Here is a 19,317-nt window from a genome sequence, read left to right on the forward strand (position 1 = left end):
TAGAAGTACTTCCCCAATTTTGCCAGTTAACAGAATCGCGAATGACTCATTCCTTCACTGTTGTCAGTGTTAGTGACTGACCCACCACTGTCAGTGTTAAGGAATGACTCATCAAAATCAGTGTTAGCAAATGACTCACCGCTGTCAGTGTTAGTAAAAACAAGAACTCTACGATACTCGACTATTCTGTTTTGAACCACTAGATAAATCCTATCCTCCGACTCCATTATTTTCTGTACAGTCTCCTCCCTAGTCATACCTCTTGTGGGTACATTATCAATCTGTAAAATACACTAATGTAGACCAATTTCCAAAATGAACACTAAGTTTTAATTGAGAGTTCAGTGGTGAAATATAAGAGTCGCTATGTCGCTGCACAGATTAGACAAAACGATCAGAGAGAAAACAATAAAAACAATGCTTAGATTTTAAAGAAACTTCTAAGTTCTTAAACGTAAGCTATAACTTTTAAGATGCTAAGTATACTCGTCTATGTGTGTATAACTTTTAAGATGCTAAGTATACTCGTCTATATGTGTATAACTTTTAAGATGCTAAGTATACTCGCCTATGTGTGTATAACTTTTAAGATGCTAAGTATACTCGTCTATGTGTGTATAACTTTTAAGACGCTAAGTATACTCGTCTATGTGTGTATAACTTTTAAGATGCTAAGTATACTCGTCTATGTGTGTATAACTTTTAAGACGCTAAGTATACTCGTCTATGTGTGTATAACTTTTAAGACGCTAAGTATACTCGTCTATGTGTGTATAACTTTTAAGATGCTAAGTATACTCGTCTATGTGTGTATAACTTTTAAGATGCTAAGTATACTCGTCTATGTGTGTATAACTTTTAAGATGCTAAGTATACTCGTCTATGTGTGTATAACTTTTAAGATGCTAAGTATACTCGTCTATGTGTGTATAACTTTTAAGATGCTAAGTATACTCGTCTATGTGTGTATAACTTTTAAGATGCTAAGTATACTCGTCTATGTGTGTATAACTTTTAAGATGCTAAGTATACTCGTCTATGTGTGTATAACATTTTGTTGACATCAGTAGTAACCAATGCAATAAAGTTTTTCATTATCTGCCAAAAGAAAAATGAGAAAATAGAAATTGGTAATTACTGAGTGAGTTGAAAAAATGTGTTTTTAAAGCTGGCAATCTAATAGTATTGTGGAAGAGTTGGGATAGTGAATTTAAGGTTTTAGTAACAGAAAGTTCATAAACTGAAACCTGATGGTGGATGTAGTAGTACCCTAGGACACTTATGTATTCGCGTCATCTAACGTCCTAGGGTATGTTGGTGTCACAGAATAGAAAATGATATTTTTCATATGTATGGAAGGATAAATACAAATATTCTGAGAGTTTACGCAGAATTTTATCAAATTATTCAAACTCCTAAGATTGTGAAGCTGTGAATAGTATGGCGAAAGGGATCACTGGTCAATTTCGCTATGCCGCCGAAAAAAATATCAGCAAGCATACATCTTGTTACAGTCAATCACACGGTCTACCTGTAAAAATATTCTAATCTAAACATAACCTCTCATGCAGTGTCATTATATCCATATGTTGTACTGATATTTCACGTTTGTTGGTCAATGGAGAACAAGGCTCAAGGCTGTCTAATACAAGTACACCAAACCTTCGTACGCAGCATTTGATATAACTGTGTGCTTCCCATTGACTAACATCTCTAACATTTAACAAGCATCTCTAGCAACACCATGGCGAATGCGCAGCAAACATGAGTAGGCTACAAGCTTTATATCAAGTGTTAGTAAGGCACGGAAAGGCAATTCCAATCGTTAACAGTGCACCCTCAAGATGCGATTACTCTGATATACAATTTTTTCACCTTACAAAGTAGAAGATGATGATTTTTTCACCTCACCATACGAATCTTGTTTTACCATAACCATGTTTTACCAGCTCAACAATTTTCATATATAAAACGATAATATTTTCCCTTTAGAACAAGTAGTGAAGTTGGAGTTGCGATCCCTTCAAATAGAAGGTCAGTGGTCAGACAACTTCCCTTAACCTGCTAACAAAAATCCATTTCATTACGAAAACAGCTTCGTTTGGGCTTTTTTGCCGAATTAGGTTGAAAAAGGTTTTAATGAGATCAGCTAAAATTATATTGAAAACGAATCTAGAAACTAATAGGTGATAGAATTTTAGTGATAAAAAGTTGAAATTCAGTAAAATAGTTAAACTTTACACTACACTTTAAAATAGTGCACTTTACATTGAAATACACCTGGCCTGACCTAGTTTTTGATGGTTTTGTAATGGAGCAGACTACTCCAGTCTCCTCATAAAGCCCTCCAAACCCTGACTGCTAACAAGGCAGAAATGCGAAGAACCTAACCTCAATGATTTCATCACCTTCCCTTAGGCCCTCTCGCTGCGCAGGTGAGCCATCTTGCACACTCGCTATGTATATCCCTGTATGATTACCACCCGCTATCCGTAGACCGGCCTCTCCTCCTTCTTTGTTATAAGATATGTACCTTGTTTCTCCCCTGCAAACAAGGACCCTATAGAGACTATGGGTACAAGAACAAGTGTGCTGAGATAAAGTGGATGTACTGCGTAATCCAACTACATCGACTCCAAAGGTTCTCATGATGTAGCCTTGGATTATTGAGAACAGAAAACAAACAATATAGCATAGCAAAGACGATGAAAAGATCGATATAATCAGTTTTTGAGTGAATGATTGTTTTTTTGTCCAGGCAAATCTGATGCCGTCTTTTCAAGTGGTTTTATGCACGAAACCTTTAGCAGAAATAAAATAATAAAGTGGCTCTAGTCTGCTTGATATGTTTTGTTAAATGCACCATGTATACTAATTACGCGTGTACTAAGCAGGCAGCTCAGCAGAAGTGGTCCATGCTCCAACAATTTGGAGTTATCAGCTCTTAATAACTTCTGTTCGAGTTGAGTAAAACAGTTTTGCTCAGCCAATAGTGAAAAGCGTACCAATACACGTTAACTTTAGCCAACTAGCTTAACAATGAACTTACACAAAACTTTAGTAGATTTTATCAGAAAGTATCAGTATTTTTCCATCATTTGCGATTGTTTTTGATGTTTGAGGTGATCTGACTGCCAGGATATTTAAAGATTAAAATCAACAAAACTTAATCACAGTTAAAGGGCTTAGATCAAGGAAAAGCGTGATTATGACGTCTAGAGTTGCGAAAAAACTGACAAAATAGAGAAAAAAGATGCTGCAACTTGAACGTAATAGCCAATATCAACTTTAGCAATGACAGCAACTAGTGACCTCATTTTGGATGTCTTTTTCTTCAGAGTGTTTTAACCACGATCTAGTTTTGTTTATTTTAATCTGAAAACATCCTGGCAGTCAGATCACCTCAAACATCGACAACAATCACAAATGGTAGAAAAATACTGATACTTTCTAATAAATTTATTACAATTTTGTGCAAGTTTATATTTAAACCGTTGACTACTGTTAGGCAGAAGGGTGTGGATTAAAAGTGGCAAAAATTTTTTTTGTTTTCTGTAAAAGGCTACGGCAATAGGTGGTTTGGGTTACACAGACATACTGTTTTAACAAATTACATTAATTTTTATAAACCCTGCTCAAAACATCACAGCTACACTGACAGTCACATATTTCCATCACGTATGACTTTGGTTAGTCCTATTGGTCAAGAAGCGTGGACTTTTAAAGCGTGTCAGCCAATAAGACACGGCCAGTGAAGCTGGTTAGCCAATGAGAGGTAAAGTGAATGACTGAAAGGGAAGTGAAGGCAGACAAAGCGTGTTAGCTGCATGCCTTCGTATGCTTTACCGTACCGTATAGGAACGTAGGCGTCATCTGGTTGAATAGGTCTTGGAAACACAAGGAAATCAAATTAACCTCCATGACAGTTGTAGAGTGTCATCAGTGTATGAATATGGTGATCAGTTTGCGATTCATGGAATTCACCCATTTTTAGGATCAACAAAGAACAACACAAGAATGCCTAATCAGTAGAAGTATTCCTAAAGCAGACCTACTAATAAGATTCCGAAAAGTTTTTAGATTGCACCATCGAAATGAATTTCAATTATACATAATAATCTAATGCAAAAAATCCACGATTGAGAAGAGCAACTGAAGCATTTCAGCCACACATATACCAAGTTTCCAAATATTGATATCGTAGCGACACACCCCATGTGGCCCAGCAATGCCATCATGGAAACTGTTGTGTCGCTCTCATTCATTCCGTCATTATTTAGTGTCGCTAGTTGGAAGCGAAACACCCATGAAATGCGCCATTGTTGTGCCAAGGAAATGGCCTTAGTTACCAACAGCGGTGCACGTGTGTGCATAGGACTCGCTTTCCTGTTGCATTATATGTATATGCGTCGCACAACCATCGCTCTACTATAATAGCACCTTATGGAAACACGACTTGCTTGTCGACACAGTGTAGCACTTCAGCACTGGCGCACTCAAGTGTCTCTACACTATCACTGTATGGAACCTTAGTAAAAGAGTATGACCACTGCACATGATGACATCATAGCCGATCTCATAGTCTGAACCTGAACGTTGTTATTACTACATCATTTTCTACAAGTCTAATGGAAACCTAAAGGCTGGTTCGCAGTATGTCGGCGTTTTCTTTTCGACGTTCATCGTCAATAATGTGAACCGTAAACCAATGGCATCGACGAAGCAATGCGAATTTTGTCACCGAGCATCGACAACCGCCTTTACAATGTGAATCATTTCGGCATTACCATAGTAATTCATGGTCGCGGATAATGTGATTTATGTCCGTTTATGATAGTTGCTGCGGGACTAGTATTTGATTCAAACAGAAACAAAGAAGTTTCTTTGCGGACATTTAAAAAGAAAAATGATAATTCTACATCACAGAGTATTTGTTGATGCAAACGTGGATGGGTTTGTGATAGTCTGAACATTGTTATTATCGATGATCGCCGAAGTAAACACCGAGATACGGCGAGATAGTGTGAACCATCATTTAGAAACCAATGAGGAACACCTAATGAGTCTAATGAAAACACAATCTTAGATAGTAAACTTGCCATCAGATGGGAGTGCTAGCTCTATCTACCCTTTCAACTAATGACAAACCATGATAAATATGATGGATAATGTCTACGTACCCGAAGAGGCGACTGCTGTCATAATATACTGGGGCTGGTGATTGTGCTGGCATTTCTGGTGCATAGCCATTGACTATGGGTAGTTGTATAACCGCCTGGTCTGGCCTCTTGTAGTGACCTGTCTGCTCAGGTGTCCTTTAAAAGAGAGCACCAGTCGACAGATGTCAAAGAGACCACAACATGCGACAGCTTCAAATGGCTGATGATGACAGAGAAGAGAGTCAAGCAAGGAACATAAACAGTATCTAGCATCATTGGTTTTGCTTGTCTATTTTGTTATCTGTTAGATAAGTGTTGAGCTTTCAACTGTAAAACCGCAATGCAGTAAAGATTTTTGTTAAAGCTCAATATTTTTTAGCTTTAGATTTGATGGCAAAAGCTGGCTTGCGATTATTACACATGATCCAGCCATAGGAACCAACCAAACACTTACAGACTCGTGACTTACAGACTTGTGACTTACAGACTCGTGACTTACAGACTCACGACTTACAGACTCGTGACTTACAGACTCACGACTTACAGACTCGTGACTTACAGACTCGCGACTTACAGACTTGTGACTTACAGACACACAATTAGTAACAGTAATATTGTAATGACAGCAAATCTTGGCAGACAATCAGACGAATCTGCTCGAAGAATGATGCCTGCCTAGCTTATTGCAAGCAGAGGCTGTGCATGTTTTAAGCCCTTTGAGACACAAACAATGGCTACCTGATCTTTGCTAGACGTGTCTGAATATAGTAGCAAAGGAACCTTGATGACCGGAGACATGTCCAGGTGCAGAGAGCAATTTAAACCATAACTGTCACGAACAACTTTTATTGTATTTTCTAAGTAAATCAGACACGCTGATTCCGATTTTGTACTCAAAATAAAGATTAGTCCACTAACCTTCAAAGTCATTTAGGCTTTTTTAAAGCGTTTCAATATCCGTTTCAAAAACAACACAATCGGCATTACAAGCTCCGCCCATAAATATGTGACGAAACCTAGCTTTTTCAGAAACGGAAGTTAGGAAAGTTTAGTCCGAATTAGAATAATAGAGATGGGTGTCTTAAAACCCATTATTATCTAAATCCAGCCTGTAAAATAATTTCAGTTTTTTATGAAAGGGATATAAACTATTTAAAATTGCTCGCAGCTTGTTACATGACGTTTAAATGGGCTGGACGCCGAGAAAAATGAGCTCAAAAAGCGCGGTTTTATCACGAGCTAGCGTTGTTATCGCGCTTTTTAAATATGCAATGCTAAATAGCTTATCTACCTTTCAGAAAAGACTGATATTATTTTTAAAGCTGGATTTAGATATTAATAGATTTTAAAACACCTATCTCTATTATTCTAAATCGGTCTAAACATCTCTACGCAACTTCTGTTCCTAAAAAGCTAGGTTACGTCAAGTATTTATGGGCGGAGCTTGTTATGCCGCTCGTGTTGTTTTCGAGACCGATATTAAAACGCTATAAAAAATCCTTTATTACTCTGAAAGTTAGTGGCCTAATCTTTATTTTGATTACAAAATCGGAATCAGCATGTCTGATTTACCTAGTAAATACGATAAAAGTTGTTCGTGGCAGTTATGGTTTAATGTTGGATTTCATTCCTGTCACAACCAGTGTCCTTTTTGGAAACTGTTGCAGGTCAGGCGTCTAGACAGCTAAACCAGAGCTGCTTTTCTAACGACTACTGACAATTGAAACACATCACAAACATAAGGAAACTGATTCTGACGTATCATCTACGCTTAGCCCCAGATGGTGCCTATGTGACAGACCTGCCATAGATATCAACTTACCTGTATGGTGATAACAATTGTTCTGTTGCAGTAGATCTGACATAGGAGTTGATGCTTGGCTTATCGTAGTCACCCTTTTCATGAGCAGCGCTGCTGAGGTACATGTTGTCTGTCTTGAACGGCTGGAACTTTGTCATGTAATCCAAATCACTGCGTGAGCAAGACACAATTGTTCATTGTCAGAGTTCTCGGAGTTACTCAGAGGATGATAGGAAATGTACGGAATATTTAAAATTAAGATAAAATTGGTAGCAACCAGTCTTCTTATTCTTACAAACAAGTTGAAACGTTACAAACAAGTTATTCGTAAGTACTATGCATTTATTTGAAATCTTAAAAAATTATGATTATAATAATTTGGACAAACGAAGACATAATTATAATAATTATGTGTCCGTTTGTCCAAATAAAGCTATGATTATAGGTTAGAGCTAGAAAAAATATTGCATCGTATAGGGTTTGAACTCCCGACTTCCAGCATGTTAGATCGACTCTCAACAGCTGTGCCAGTCAACCGCCCGCTGTTTAGAATAATCAAACGTATAGTTATGGTACTTGATGAGCTCTCATGTCACACTAGTCTATCAGGATAATAGTAACAACAACCACAAAGTGCTCTGCACAGTTAGATATTTTCGCAGAACTACACAGCAAATGACTAATCGAAAAAGGGAAAACAACTTCAAAAATTAATTGAAAGCATGCAAATCTCCATGAAAATCAAATAGTCGCATCCTACAAAGCATTGAACCAAGTTCGTCTTGGATGATTCTATTGGCACCTAAAACTGAATACAGAAAGGTACTAGCTATTACTAAACCTTGACCCTGTAACAGACTAGCTAGAAGGAATATCACCTGCCATGTCTGACGTTTGATTATTCCAAGTTAGAGCAAAGACAATAGAGTACTACACAACGAACTCAGACAGCAGATCACCTGTTCTGGCGTTTGTGTAGGAGGTTGGTGACTGAGGGCGCACGAGGTGGTTTCTTCAGAGTTAGCTGCAGTTTCTCTTTAGACTTGTCAAGCTGTCTCTTAGCGTCTTGTAAAGAAATGGATTCCACACCGATGTTGTTTATCTGTGGGTGACGAAATAAACACTTTAGCTAGCTAACAAGGAAACTTATGAACATTGTGACAGCCGCCATCATAGCCCATTTTCACCTCTCCAACCCAAACAAACATAGAATCGATATGCGGACACACACATCCAGATAGAAGATTACAACACAGGTGGAATTAATTTTGTGTTTTTGTAATAGAAGCTATACAACTCAAATAATATAAATATTCAAATATATACTCATAATCTAAATAATATAAATATTCAAATATATACTCATAGTTCAAATAATATAAATATTCAAATATATACTCATAATTCAAATAATATAAATATTCAAATATATACTCATAATTCAAATAATATAGATATTCAAATATATACTCATAATTCTAATAATATAAATATTCAAATATATACTCATAATTCAAATAATATAAATTTCCTCCATGTTTAGCAGCGGGACAAATGAAACTTAACAGTTCTTTTTACAAGTAATAGACTTTCAGTAGAGGTGATATGTGGCTTACCCTGAGGATTGTGTCCCCTTCCTTCACAGCCCCATCAAATGCTGCGAGGGAATTCGGCAGCACCTCCTTCACATAGAACTTACAACCAAGAATAATACCATAGTCTGCAATAAAATGGAAAACAGACAGTAAGTTGTTGATCAGTAAAGAGGAAAGGACATTTTGAGTTCTACTACAAAATATCAAGTCAATGTGGATAAACAAAGCCCAGTTTCCAACAAATAACGTGGGGTGCAACAGCAACCCCCTATTTGCTATATTCAAAACAGATTTTATCTCATGCCACTCAGGCTAGATATATTTGTTTATCAACATGGCTGCCGAGAGAGCAGCACGAATTAAAGAAGCCCTTGGCTTGACATACCGTCTCGCTTGTGGCGTTTTTGAAGGACAACTTTGGTTGGTTGAAACTCTTGTGGATTGGGAACAAGGAGCTTCCTCTTCACAACGAGTTCCACCTGATTTCCGCTCTCCTTTAGAAGACGGATGGCCTCCGAGTGTTCTACCGTCTCAAAACTTACTCCGTTCACACTTAGCACTCTGTCATTTATCCTGTTGTTGAAGGAATAAGAAAACATAACAAAACTTCAACAGATAGAGATGTAAACTGGTAAAGGATACTTAGCGCAATAGAAAACTACGTGAATGATGAAATCTAAAATCGATCGGCAAAGTGTCACAAAATACAATGATGAATACTTTTGTTATGGTAAAACAATGTAAAGCCCCAAACACAAAATCAATAAAAAAGACCAAAATTAATATGCAATTCACTAGCACACTGAGATTTTTTATTCATGAAAAAAAAACGTATGTTCATTGGATGAATTAACCATGTCAAGGTTCATGTTTTTTGGTGCCCTGACGGTCTGTTTGTGTTGTAAGTGAGAATAGGTTTGAATTTTTGTCAGGCTGCACCCAATTTGCCGAATTGAAACCAGAAGGGTTGTAATTAATTACAATTACCTCATTGCATGGTAATAGTTTTCACAGCCCAAAATATCGCTATTGTGAATTTCATGCTTGCGTGCTCAAGTCTTAAGAAAATCCACCATGCACATACAACACTTCAAAGTCTCATCAAACCTACTGGAGCTTGTTTTCGGCTGGTCCAGCCTTGAGCACATCAGATATAGCTATCGATGGGTCACCATTGGAGAAGTGTGGGTTGTCTTTGCCTCCGGCTACGGCAATACCAAAACCAAACCCAGGTATCTACAACAACGATAAAGGTTGGTTAGCGTAACCAGCTAACCCGCTGGTTACGCTTAAAGGTTGACTTGCAACAAAAATCACATTACAGTTATTTGGTATCAAAAGATTCACCATGTCTTACTCTGTTGTGTTGTAGGTGCCAAATATGTGGAAATATGATTACAAGCTCTTAAAAGATCAAAAACGAAAAGCCGCCGTAGATTAGAATCTCTTTATTTCGATGACATAGTCACGAAATTTGGTTATCGTCTTGTCACGTATGTTCTCACGTGAATTGAAAGGCCAATACAAAGCTCAATATAAAACTTATCGTAGTACTAGTTTATGATAAACACTTCGGGTTTTACCGAAGACCCCGTATCAAATATAGATGCTCGCTACTTTACAGTTTTGTTTCGGCCTGGTCTAATTGGGTAGTCGTAATCTGATCATGTGACCCAATACTTCGCAAATAGTTTTTGCAGCACTTTTCGATTATCACAGGTGACCAACAGGCTTGTCACGATTATTAGACAATGATATGTACTCCTTCGAGGTAAGGTTAAAATGTTTAATGAATTTTTATGGTAAGTTATAAGATATCACTGCTAAAAGTGACAGCATTACGATGACGATAAAACTGACGCGTAAGAACAATAGACATAGTTTTATTGAATGCGTTAAGTGTATTTGTGAAAATATTTCGACGAATAAGATTGCATGAAAGTGTAAACAGAAACCATCTCTCACAACTACATCACATTTGAGCCGTTCTGGAAAGGGAATCCAAACAACGGCGGTCTCGTGGGGCTGCGATTTTCTGTTCGTTTTTTAGCTTTTAAGAGCTTGTAATCACCTTTCCACATATTTTGCACCTACAACACAACAGAGTAAGACATGGTGAATCTTTTCATATCAAATAACTGTAATGTGAATTTTGTTGCAAGTCAACCTTTAAGAAATTCTCATTGTTACTCAGGCAGTAACATAGCAGACTTCTAGAATCTTCTCATGGTCATGACGGCGATTGACCTGGCCTAACTACTCACTAAATCAGTAGCGATTTGGACTTTGGTTGGAACTATCCATAAATGGCATGAAAGATTTTGCCCTTTAGTAAATTATTTTCTCTCATATAAATGAACTATGAAATACAGTAACCATGACAACACTGGACCAGTTCTAATGCTGGATAATCCTGTTAAATATCATAGCCTGCAACTAAACAGAAAGATCAATTCTTTTAGTACAGAGTTATTATAAAGACAGTTAATATCTAGCTCGATGTTATTAGTGTAGTGTAAACAAAAATCTATCGCAGTATTGCTGTAACGGAAGGCTGATGGTACCCATTGTATTGCAGTATGGTGGAGTTGCCCTCTCAGCGATTATTCGTAGACTATACGCACAGTAGACTGATGGAGTCATCGAGGCAACGCAGGTGTGTCGGGAAACATTGCAGCGGTCAACTTTGTCCAATAACTCGCCGTGCATCCATGACAGTCCGTGCAATATGCACCAGTTCGATGACAATCGTGACTGGCTGTCAGAGATTGCCTGATTTTCCCTCCACGATAGTCGCTGCGGGACTAGTATTTCATCGTTTCAACGACCGCATTATATGATGAGAACGCTATGTCACATACTAATCGTTGTACATGAGTTTGTGAGTGTGAACATTGTTATCACAGACGGTCAAGGTTGTATTTTGAGATTACGACCGATATCCTGTGAGACCTTGTATCCTGTGACACCTTGTATCCTGTGACACCTTGTATCCTGTGACACCTTGTATCCTGCGACACCTTGTATCCTGCGACACCTTGTATCCTGCGACACCTTGTATCCTGCGACACCTTGTATCCTGCGACACCTTGTATCCTGCGACACCTTGTATCCTGCGACACCTTGTATCCTGTGACACCTTGTATCCTGTGACACCTTGTATTACCAGTTTTGAGGGAAGCGCAAAAGGGCAGGCCATCCTCTGGACACAGGAAAACAGAGAAACTGGCAACTAATTGCAGAAAAGGTAAGTACCCTCACAGTGACCGGTCAAAGAAGGCCGGTACAGCCAATCATCACAAATTAGCGATGACAGTGATTGCTGAGGTGTTCAAGTGATGCTGTACTCAACCAGTTGCTGGGAGTCTCTTTTGTGGGGCCTTTTATTTTTGTTGAACAAAATCGGGCAAAGTTTAGCCATTCAACTGTCAAACAGCTGACGCTTTTGTTCACCGGCTAATGAAATCTATATACTTCACAGATCTGGGGCAACAAATTTGTGTGTCAATGTAGTGAAGCTACAATGGCACATAGCACTTTTATACAAAAGCAATGTCTGACAGCTACAACTGACTGTTCCCTTTAGCAAACATCACTCACCAAACCAACTAAAGTTCTAATATAAGCACACGTTGTTAGAGAACAAGGTGGTTATGCCTGCCTAGTCTGAGAAATGTAGTAACATTTAGCCAGAATAGAAATTTAATCCAACAGTTATTTTGGCCTGTGTGAACCATATAATCTTAGCATTTTCTGAATTTGTGACAAATATGCATTTCCTAATCAGGTAGCTATGAAACAATCAAGTGAGACAAATGCAAAAAATAACAAAAACAAAGAAAGCCTGGAAAACAGGTCAGGTACATAAACAAGGAACAACCTACCCTCTCCAGGGTAACTCTGTGTGTCTCCCAGATGACTTTATCTGTTCCCTAGAAAATAAATATTGCAGATAAGTGTGAATCTCTCAGTGAACCTCAAATCTACTCCAATATAATCCCAAGATTAAACAGACTGATTCTCTGGACATTACTGGGTAAACTTTGATATATACACACGCTTATTGTGAAAAGAACAGCAATTAAGAAGCTGAATCTGTTGCCAGGCAACCAGGTAGGCCCAAACCTGCCAGGCAAGTTTGGCGTGCGTAAACAAGATATTCTACTCCCCAACCGCAAAGCTGGAAGGATGTCAGATAAAACAAAGGAGACCTAAGGAGTGTTCTCTGATACTATTCAGCGTGTCATAAACACAATATATGATTCCCATGAATAACTCATCACTCATGATTGGCCGCACGAGCTAGCGTAAATACATAAAGAGCATGAAGGAAATAAATAACAGAAGTTCATAGCTCGGTAACCTCGCTAGATAACATTGCTGAAGGGATAACGTAATCATGAATCACACAAAAAATACTACTTTACATAAAAACTCAACCTTGTTACAGATAAAATTATCCCTCTAGAGTTACATGCATCTGAAAACATTAAAGTATTCCTACGAGCTGGCTACCTAATATCTAGTGTTTCAAACATTAACATGTTTAGCACACTCTTTCAATAGAAAGCATATGCTGAACACACTTTCTATAGCACAAGGTACCCTTGTGGTGTGTGAGTAATCCCTTGAAGACCAAGTATGATGTCTGCTTAGCTTACAGCAAGCAGAAGCTGCGTGTGTTTTAAGAGCATTGTTGTACATACAATAACTCTGTGATCTTGGCTGACTATGTCTGAGTCTAGTGGCAAGAGAAACTCGACAGCTGGAGACATGCCCGGTTGCAGAGGGTAATTTAAGGTTTGATGCCGTAACTGTGATCATCAGTGACTTTTTTAGGGAATCAAGCACCAACCTCTTGCTTACAGGTCAAGTATTCTAGAAGACTAAGACCCGGCTGCTCTTGTTAGAGTTTGTACAAAACATCCTTGCACCGAGTCCTTATTTAGTGCTTATAGAAATGACAAACTAAGCAGTACACTAATTCTTTCCATGACTAATAAAAATAATAAAGGATGTCATATTACCATCAACGCTAACTTCCTTGGCAGAAATACAATGAAAAGCCGTAATGGCTTATATGAATTGACCAAGCTATGATCATTTCTAACATTACCTAAAGGTACAATTTTGTATAAAGTATGATGATAAACCATGGATGTAACCCCTCGGCTGGTGTAGCCTTTAATACATCGACATGATGCTCCTTGTCGACCATCAGGGCCTTAAAAGAAGGCCATTGAAAAGATGGCTTTAAAACACATCTGTACCGAGTTTTACCGGTGAACAACTTTGTGAGAGAAGCTGCCATAATATGACCTTCTCAAGACTGTGAACGTTATACCAGAACGCATATATGGTAGTTAATATTCACGAAGAAAGGAAACACCATCATGCATTTTTGATGTGTAAAACCCTTACTACAAGGATATGATGGACCATCCCAATCACAAGTACGTAGTAGCAAAGGTACATATGCCCAGTGCTATAATAGACTTCGCTGAAATTGTAACTTGTGATCTTCTCTCACTTTTTCATTCACTAGCAGCTGATGTTTCTGGTGCCAGTTTGTATAAAATATAACATTATCTAGCATTCCTGGTAGTTGTGTAGAAGGATCTGGATATCCAGCATGGGTCATACAACAATAGAAGCTAAAGAGATGCTATAACATATTGATTGCCCTAATTATCACTAATTGCCCAGACTGCACCAGTCCAATACTAACATCTCTAAACAAGATGATTGATATAGTAAATAGTACCTACACCATAAAATATTGAGCTGATCAGCAGATGTACAAATGATGAAATGCGAATTAACAGTACCTCAAAACTGTAACTGTGGAGTGCTAGTTGCCTTTTAGTGCAGTTATCTTTGGTGAAATGTTCATTGTAGAACTTAGACACGCAGAAGTCTTTCATGTTGTCTAGTTTCTTGGCTAGTAGTGAAAATTACTACCAGTATGCACGAGATCGTAACGTAAAATGAGACGCGACCACGTTTCTCGTGGATGACTGGACAAGCCTGGACATGACTGGGATTTCCTAGATATATATACCCTCCAATCAGGACCGCGCAGTAAGTAAACAAAAACAACCGAGGCTGAGTATGACGCCCAGCAGTGCCTGGAGAATCAATGTTGCTACGGGAAAGGCTAGTCTCTCATGAATTTAATTAGATAGACTAACAGCTGGAAAATGTCAACTACAAGTCACATGAGGATGTGTCAACACAGCTCTTGGAAAATACGGTTTCCAACTTGGAATTAATCCAATGTGCAATGACAACTAGAAACTTTTGGTCGTTTCCAAGAAGCCAATTTCTAGATGTTGAAACGGAATAGGAGATATATTTTATAGCTGTATCAATCACCCATATAGCAATTAAAATAAGAATAAAACTAACAGCAAACAAAAAAATGTTCAGTTGTTGCCATTGATGACATTTTTACTAAAATTTGAACAAATGTGTTCTTAATGCTACAGAAATGACCACTGGTGACAAAATAAGGCCCACAAAATAACTAGCCTTTTGACTCCCGTTCCCGTAATCTTACGGGCTGAGAGCGCAGTCTCAGAGTACCAAACCCGTAATTGCCCGTCAGATCTGAGTCTTCGATACGTATTTTTTAAATTCATTTATTTATTTTAAAAACGGCACTAAAATTTTTAATTAATATTTTTAGGAGTTTTAAAAGATATCACACTACTATTTTGAGGCAATAATGAGTCCATTATACGCATGTGCAAAAAGAACACGTTGCTAAAAGTTGATCGTTCTTTTTGGAAAGCTTATCATCATGAACGGACGCGATATTTCAAGCGCTGCTAAAAAGATTCGTTTACAGGAAGATATCGACTGGTATGAAAGTGAAGCAGAGGATTTCAGTGCAGAAGAATATGAAGAAGAAGATGAAAGTGAAAAAGAAATTCGACAGAGTGAATCGGAGTACGAAAGTGAGAGTGAAACGGCCGGCGTTGAAGGAGGGAGTCATGACGGATTTCAGAGAGGAGCCGATTTAAAACCCAAAGAATTTCATTTTGATGACAGCTTGGCAGGTGTAAGAAGCCGAATTCCTGGTCAGATAAGTATTTTTGGCTATTTAAAGCTGTTTATTACATCGGCCATCATGAATATTATAGTTAATGAAACAAATAGATATGGCCTTCAAAAACATGGCGATGCCTGGCAGTTTGTCGATGAAAAAGATATTTGGCGAATTTTTGGTTTAATTTTGCTTATGGGTATTGTTAAAAAGCCTACTCTGTCGTCTTACTGGTCTACTGATCCTTTGTTATCTACGCCAGTGTTTAGTAAAATGATTTCAAGAAACAGGTTTCTAATGGTTTTAAGCAGTTTGCATTTCACTGACAATTCGGAAAACCCTGCTGGCAATAAATTGTTCAAATTAGGAAGTGTTTTTGCCATGATATGTGACCGGTTATCTTCTGTTTTGCTGCCTGGTAAATTTATATCTATAGATGAAAGCTTGCTGGCTTGGAAAGGGCGACTCAGCTTCAGACAGTATATTCCATCTAAAAGATCTAGATTTGGAATAAAGCTGTTTGCTCTCTGCGATGCTGTCTCTGGCTATGTGCACAAGCTGTCTGTGTACATTGGTGATGAGCAGGAGCAAGCCGAAGGAACTGGTAGAGGAGTCACTCACAACATAGTCATGAAATTAATGAGTGGTTTACTAAATTTAGGTCATTGTTTATTAATGGATAATTTTTATAATTCGCCAGAGTTAGCAGCTGAACTTGTAAAAAATAATACTCATGTTTGTGGAACTTTGCGTCCAAACAGAAAAGGTGTCCCCAAAGATTTGAAAATGTATAATGGAAAATTAATTAAAAAAGGTCAGACAACAAGCTTTTCTAATGGGGAAAGTATGGTTGGCTGTTGGAGAGATAAAAAATATATTTCTGTAATTTCAACTATGCATAAAAACATGGATGTCGCAGATACAGGCAAAATAAATTATAAAGGGGATAAAGTTTGCAAACCAGCTGTTGTTTTGGATTACAACAAATACATGGGGGGAGTTGACAAATCGGATCAAAATTTGCATTATTATAATGCTGCGCGTAAAACCATGAAATGGTATAAAAAACTATTTTTTCATTTATTAGATATTTGTGTATACAATGCGGCCATAGTTTATAGAATTCATAGCAGCTGTAAAATAACTGACTTGCAGTTTCGACAGAAATTAATTCATCAGATATTTGAATATACCGGTTCTTGCCGCAAAAACAGTACTCCCCGCGCTTCAACTTCTTCTACTCATCGAATAGTGACAAATAGTCCAGGGAAAGGTAGACCGGCAAAATACAGAATTTGTAGGCACTGCAAAAAGCGCGGTGATGACAACAAACCTAAGCGAAGCGAAACTAAATTTAAATGTCTAGCATGCGGAGTACCTTTGTGCGAGTCGTGTTTTGATGCTTACCATGCTAAATAAATTCATTTTAAAACTTATTTAGCGTGTGCAAATTCTTCATTGCTTTGTATCACTTGCTTTTGTACATACACTTGCTAAAATGTCATTGTCTATGTATTGTATTTGTTGTACATTTACAGGTTGTACTTGTTGTGCATTTACAGGTTTTATTTGTTACAGACTGCCCTTTTTAGGGCACCCATATAATCAAAGAGTTCAGTTCACATGCTTTCTAGCAGTCCATGATTTGCTGTTTGTGCTCGTAATAAATGTTGCCTTCTGTCTTGTGCTGCTTCACCAAATGTGCCAATGCAGGCTCACAACTCAATTCATTTTATGCACAAAAAATTTTGCTGCAGCACACATGAATTTGTGCAATGGGTTTATATGCAAAATAAATAAATATAGTTTTGAGAAATGCATAAGATCATAACTAAAATCAGCAAAAAATCATAACTATCAATATATAGATCTCAAGTTGTAAAGCTTTGCAAGCTGTCTGGAGGAAGAAATCAGTCTAGAAAATAATCTCAGCTTTCAAATGCATATTCAGTTGCAGCTAAATGCCAATTTGCACGAAAGTTATAGCATTGATGGCACAGCCTGTCAGGTCTTGTCAGCCCTCTCGTGCTCTGCTTACAGACATGGCGTCATGAGCATTTCTAAGAGCTGCACGCGCAATGCATGTGAGCGCATAACTCTGCTTTTGATGCACTTGGACAACCAATTTTTTTTGCTGCGTGTAGCAAACATATTTGCCGCCGTGCAGATGCTTATCATAAACTATTTTCTTAGAGCTATTGCTTGTAAAGAAATATTTATTATCGATATTTTACGGTAAAAAGCTGACAGCTTCGTCGAATCAGGACACTGACCAAAATTTTTACAGCTAATTTGCAGGAAATAAACGGCAGTCTCTTGAGAAATTTCTAAGCTTTCTAATGCATATTTATTTGTGGCTGTATGCCAGTTAGCATGAAAGTTATAACTAATTTTAGGCGGCCATGTCAAGGCTCCATTTTTCGCTTGTCATTAGGGCCACGCGCTGAGCATTTTGAGCGGCGCTCCCGCATTGCATCAAAGATCATAACTCCACTTTCATTGCTCTTGGGCGACCAATTTCTTTTGCAAATTGTTGTGGACATATGAATCCATAGAACTACTGTTTGTACAAAATTTTCAATTACTTCTATCATTTAGAAAACACAATTGAAAATGACGTACGAAAATAAAATATTGAGAGCTTCAACAAGTTGAGACTTCTGCAGGATAGCAATTGCAAGCTATTTACATAAAAAATATATCAGTTTGTAGAGAAATTTCTCAGCATTCCTATGCATGTTAATTTATGTATCTACTTCAAGTTTACTGGACGTATATTCAGTTTTTACGCAGTCGAGTCGAAGGCTCAGATCGCCGTAGTAAATGCTCTGGTACGCTGGGGAATTCCCAGCCGTAAGCGCCCGGTCGCTAAAGGGCTAGGCTTAAGATCAAGATATTAGGTCTAAAAAGCTCAGGTTCTGAGACGAAAGCAAGCTGCCAAAATTAATTACCCTACAGGATGGCTGCCAAAATTAATTACCCTACAGGATGAAATTATTCGCGGAGTTAAATTCCGCGAAAATTGTCTTTTCAAGCATATTCATGGACTAAATTATTCGCGGATGAACACATTCGCGAATAAATTAATCCGTGAAAGCAGCTAGCAATAGAGTAAAACCTTCACGTGCGTTTACCATGTGTTTAGGTTTCCGTTTAGCTAAGAATTTTATGTTGACCATGCTAAGCTATAAATCTTTGGCAGCATCCAGAGGTATTCATGAATGTTCATCGATTTGGAGGCCTTTGGTGAACCAACAACTTGTGGTAAGTCATGAGTTTTTCAACGTAAAGAACTGCAGATTTTTTTTCGATGAAGATGCCGTGCTGAATTCCAAATAACTTGAAACAACCATGAAAAATTTTGTAAATAAGTGTGATGCATTGGCAATGGGATTTAACTCAAAGCCCCGGCGAAAATTTTAAAGAAGTTTGGAACTCAGCTACTTTTACTAACTTTGCCTAGCGGCTAGTTTTCAATTTGAGGTAGTAGCTATTCTCTCTTGTGTTAAAAATAAAACTAATTATTCGCAAATTTTAATAATTCGCAGATTTGACTGTACATGAACTCGCGAATTATTAAATCCGTCAAATATTTTCATCCTGTAGGGTATTAATTTTCAACTAACTTCGTGTGCTCTTCACTTAAATAGAAATACGCTAAAATTTCTTGCTTTTCACACCAATGACTATTTTTAGCATTTCATACTGAACGGG

The 19,317-nt window shown here is 37.8% G+C and overlaps 1 protein-coding gene across 4 annotated transcripts in view; it reads right to left on the reverse strand.

The window, feature by feature from the left end:
* LOC137399459 (tight junction protein ZO-1-like) overlaps positions 1–19,317 on the reverse strand; it is a 64,134-nt gene that overhangs the window by 22,867 nt on the left and 21,950 nt on the right. For 2 of the 4 annotated variants that reach the window (XM_068085585.1, XM_068085588.1), the window contains exons 5-14: positions 12,440–12,487; positions 9,667–9,791; positions 8,941–9,128; positions 8,577–8,680; positions 7,920–8,062; positions 6,982–7,131; positions 5,181–5,315; positions 3,852–3,887; positions 2,392–2,545; positions 140–281 (exon numbers count right to left, since the gene is read on the reverse strand). In XM_068085585.1, coding sequence (XP_067941686.1) covers positions 140–281; positions 2,392–2,545; positions 3,852–3,887; positions 5,181–5,315; positions 6,982–7,131; positions 7,920–8,062; positions 8,577–8,680; positions 8,941–9,128; positions 9,667–9,791; positions 12,440–12,487 — 1,225 coding nt within the window. Of the gene's footprint in view, positions 1–139; positions 282–2,391; positions 2,546–3,851; positions 3,888–5,180; positions 5,316–6,981; positions 7,132–7,919; positions 8,063–8,576; positions 8,681–8,940; positions 9,129–9,666; positions 9,792–12,439; positions 12,488–14,383; positions 14,501–19,317 lie in introns of those variants that run through there. The other 2 variants (XM_068085587.1, XM_068085586.1) reach the window with 2 other exon arrangements.

This window comes from Watersipora subatra, chromosome 7 (genome assembly GCF_963576615.1).
Source record: "Watersipora subatra chromosome 7, tzWatSuba1.1, whole genome shotgun sequence".
Lineage (NCBI taxonomy): Eukaryota > Metazoa > Bryozoa > Gymnolaemata > Cheilostomatida > Watersiporidae > Watersipora > Watersipora subatra.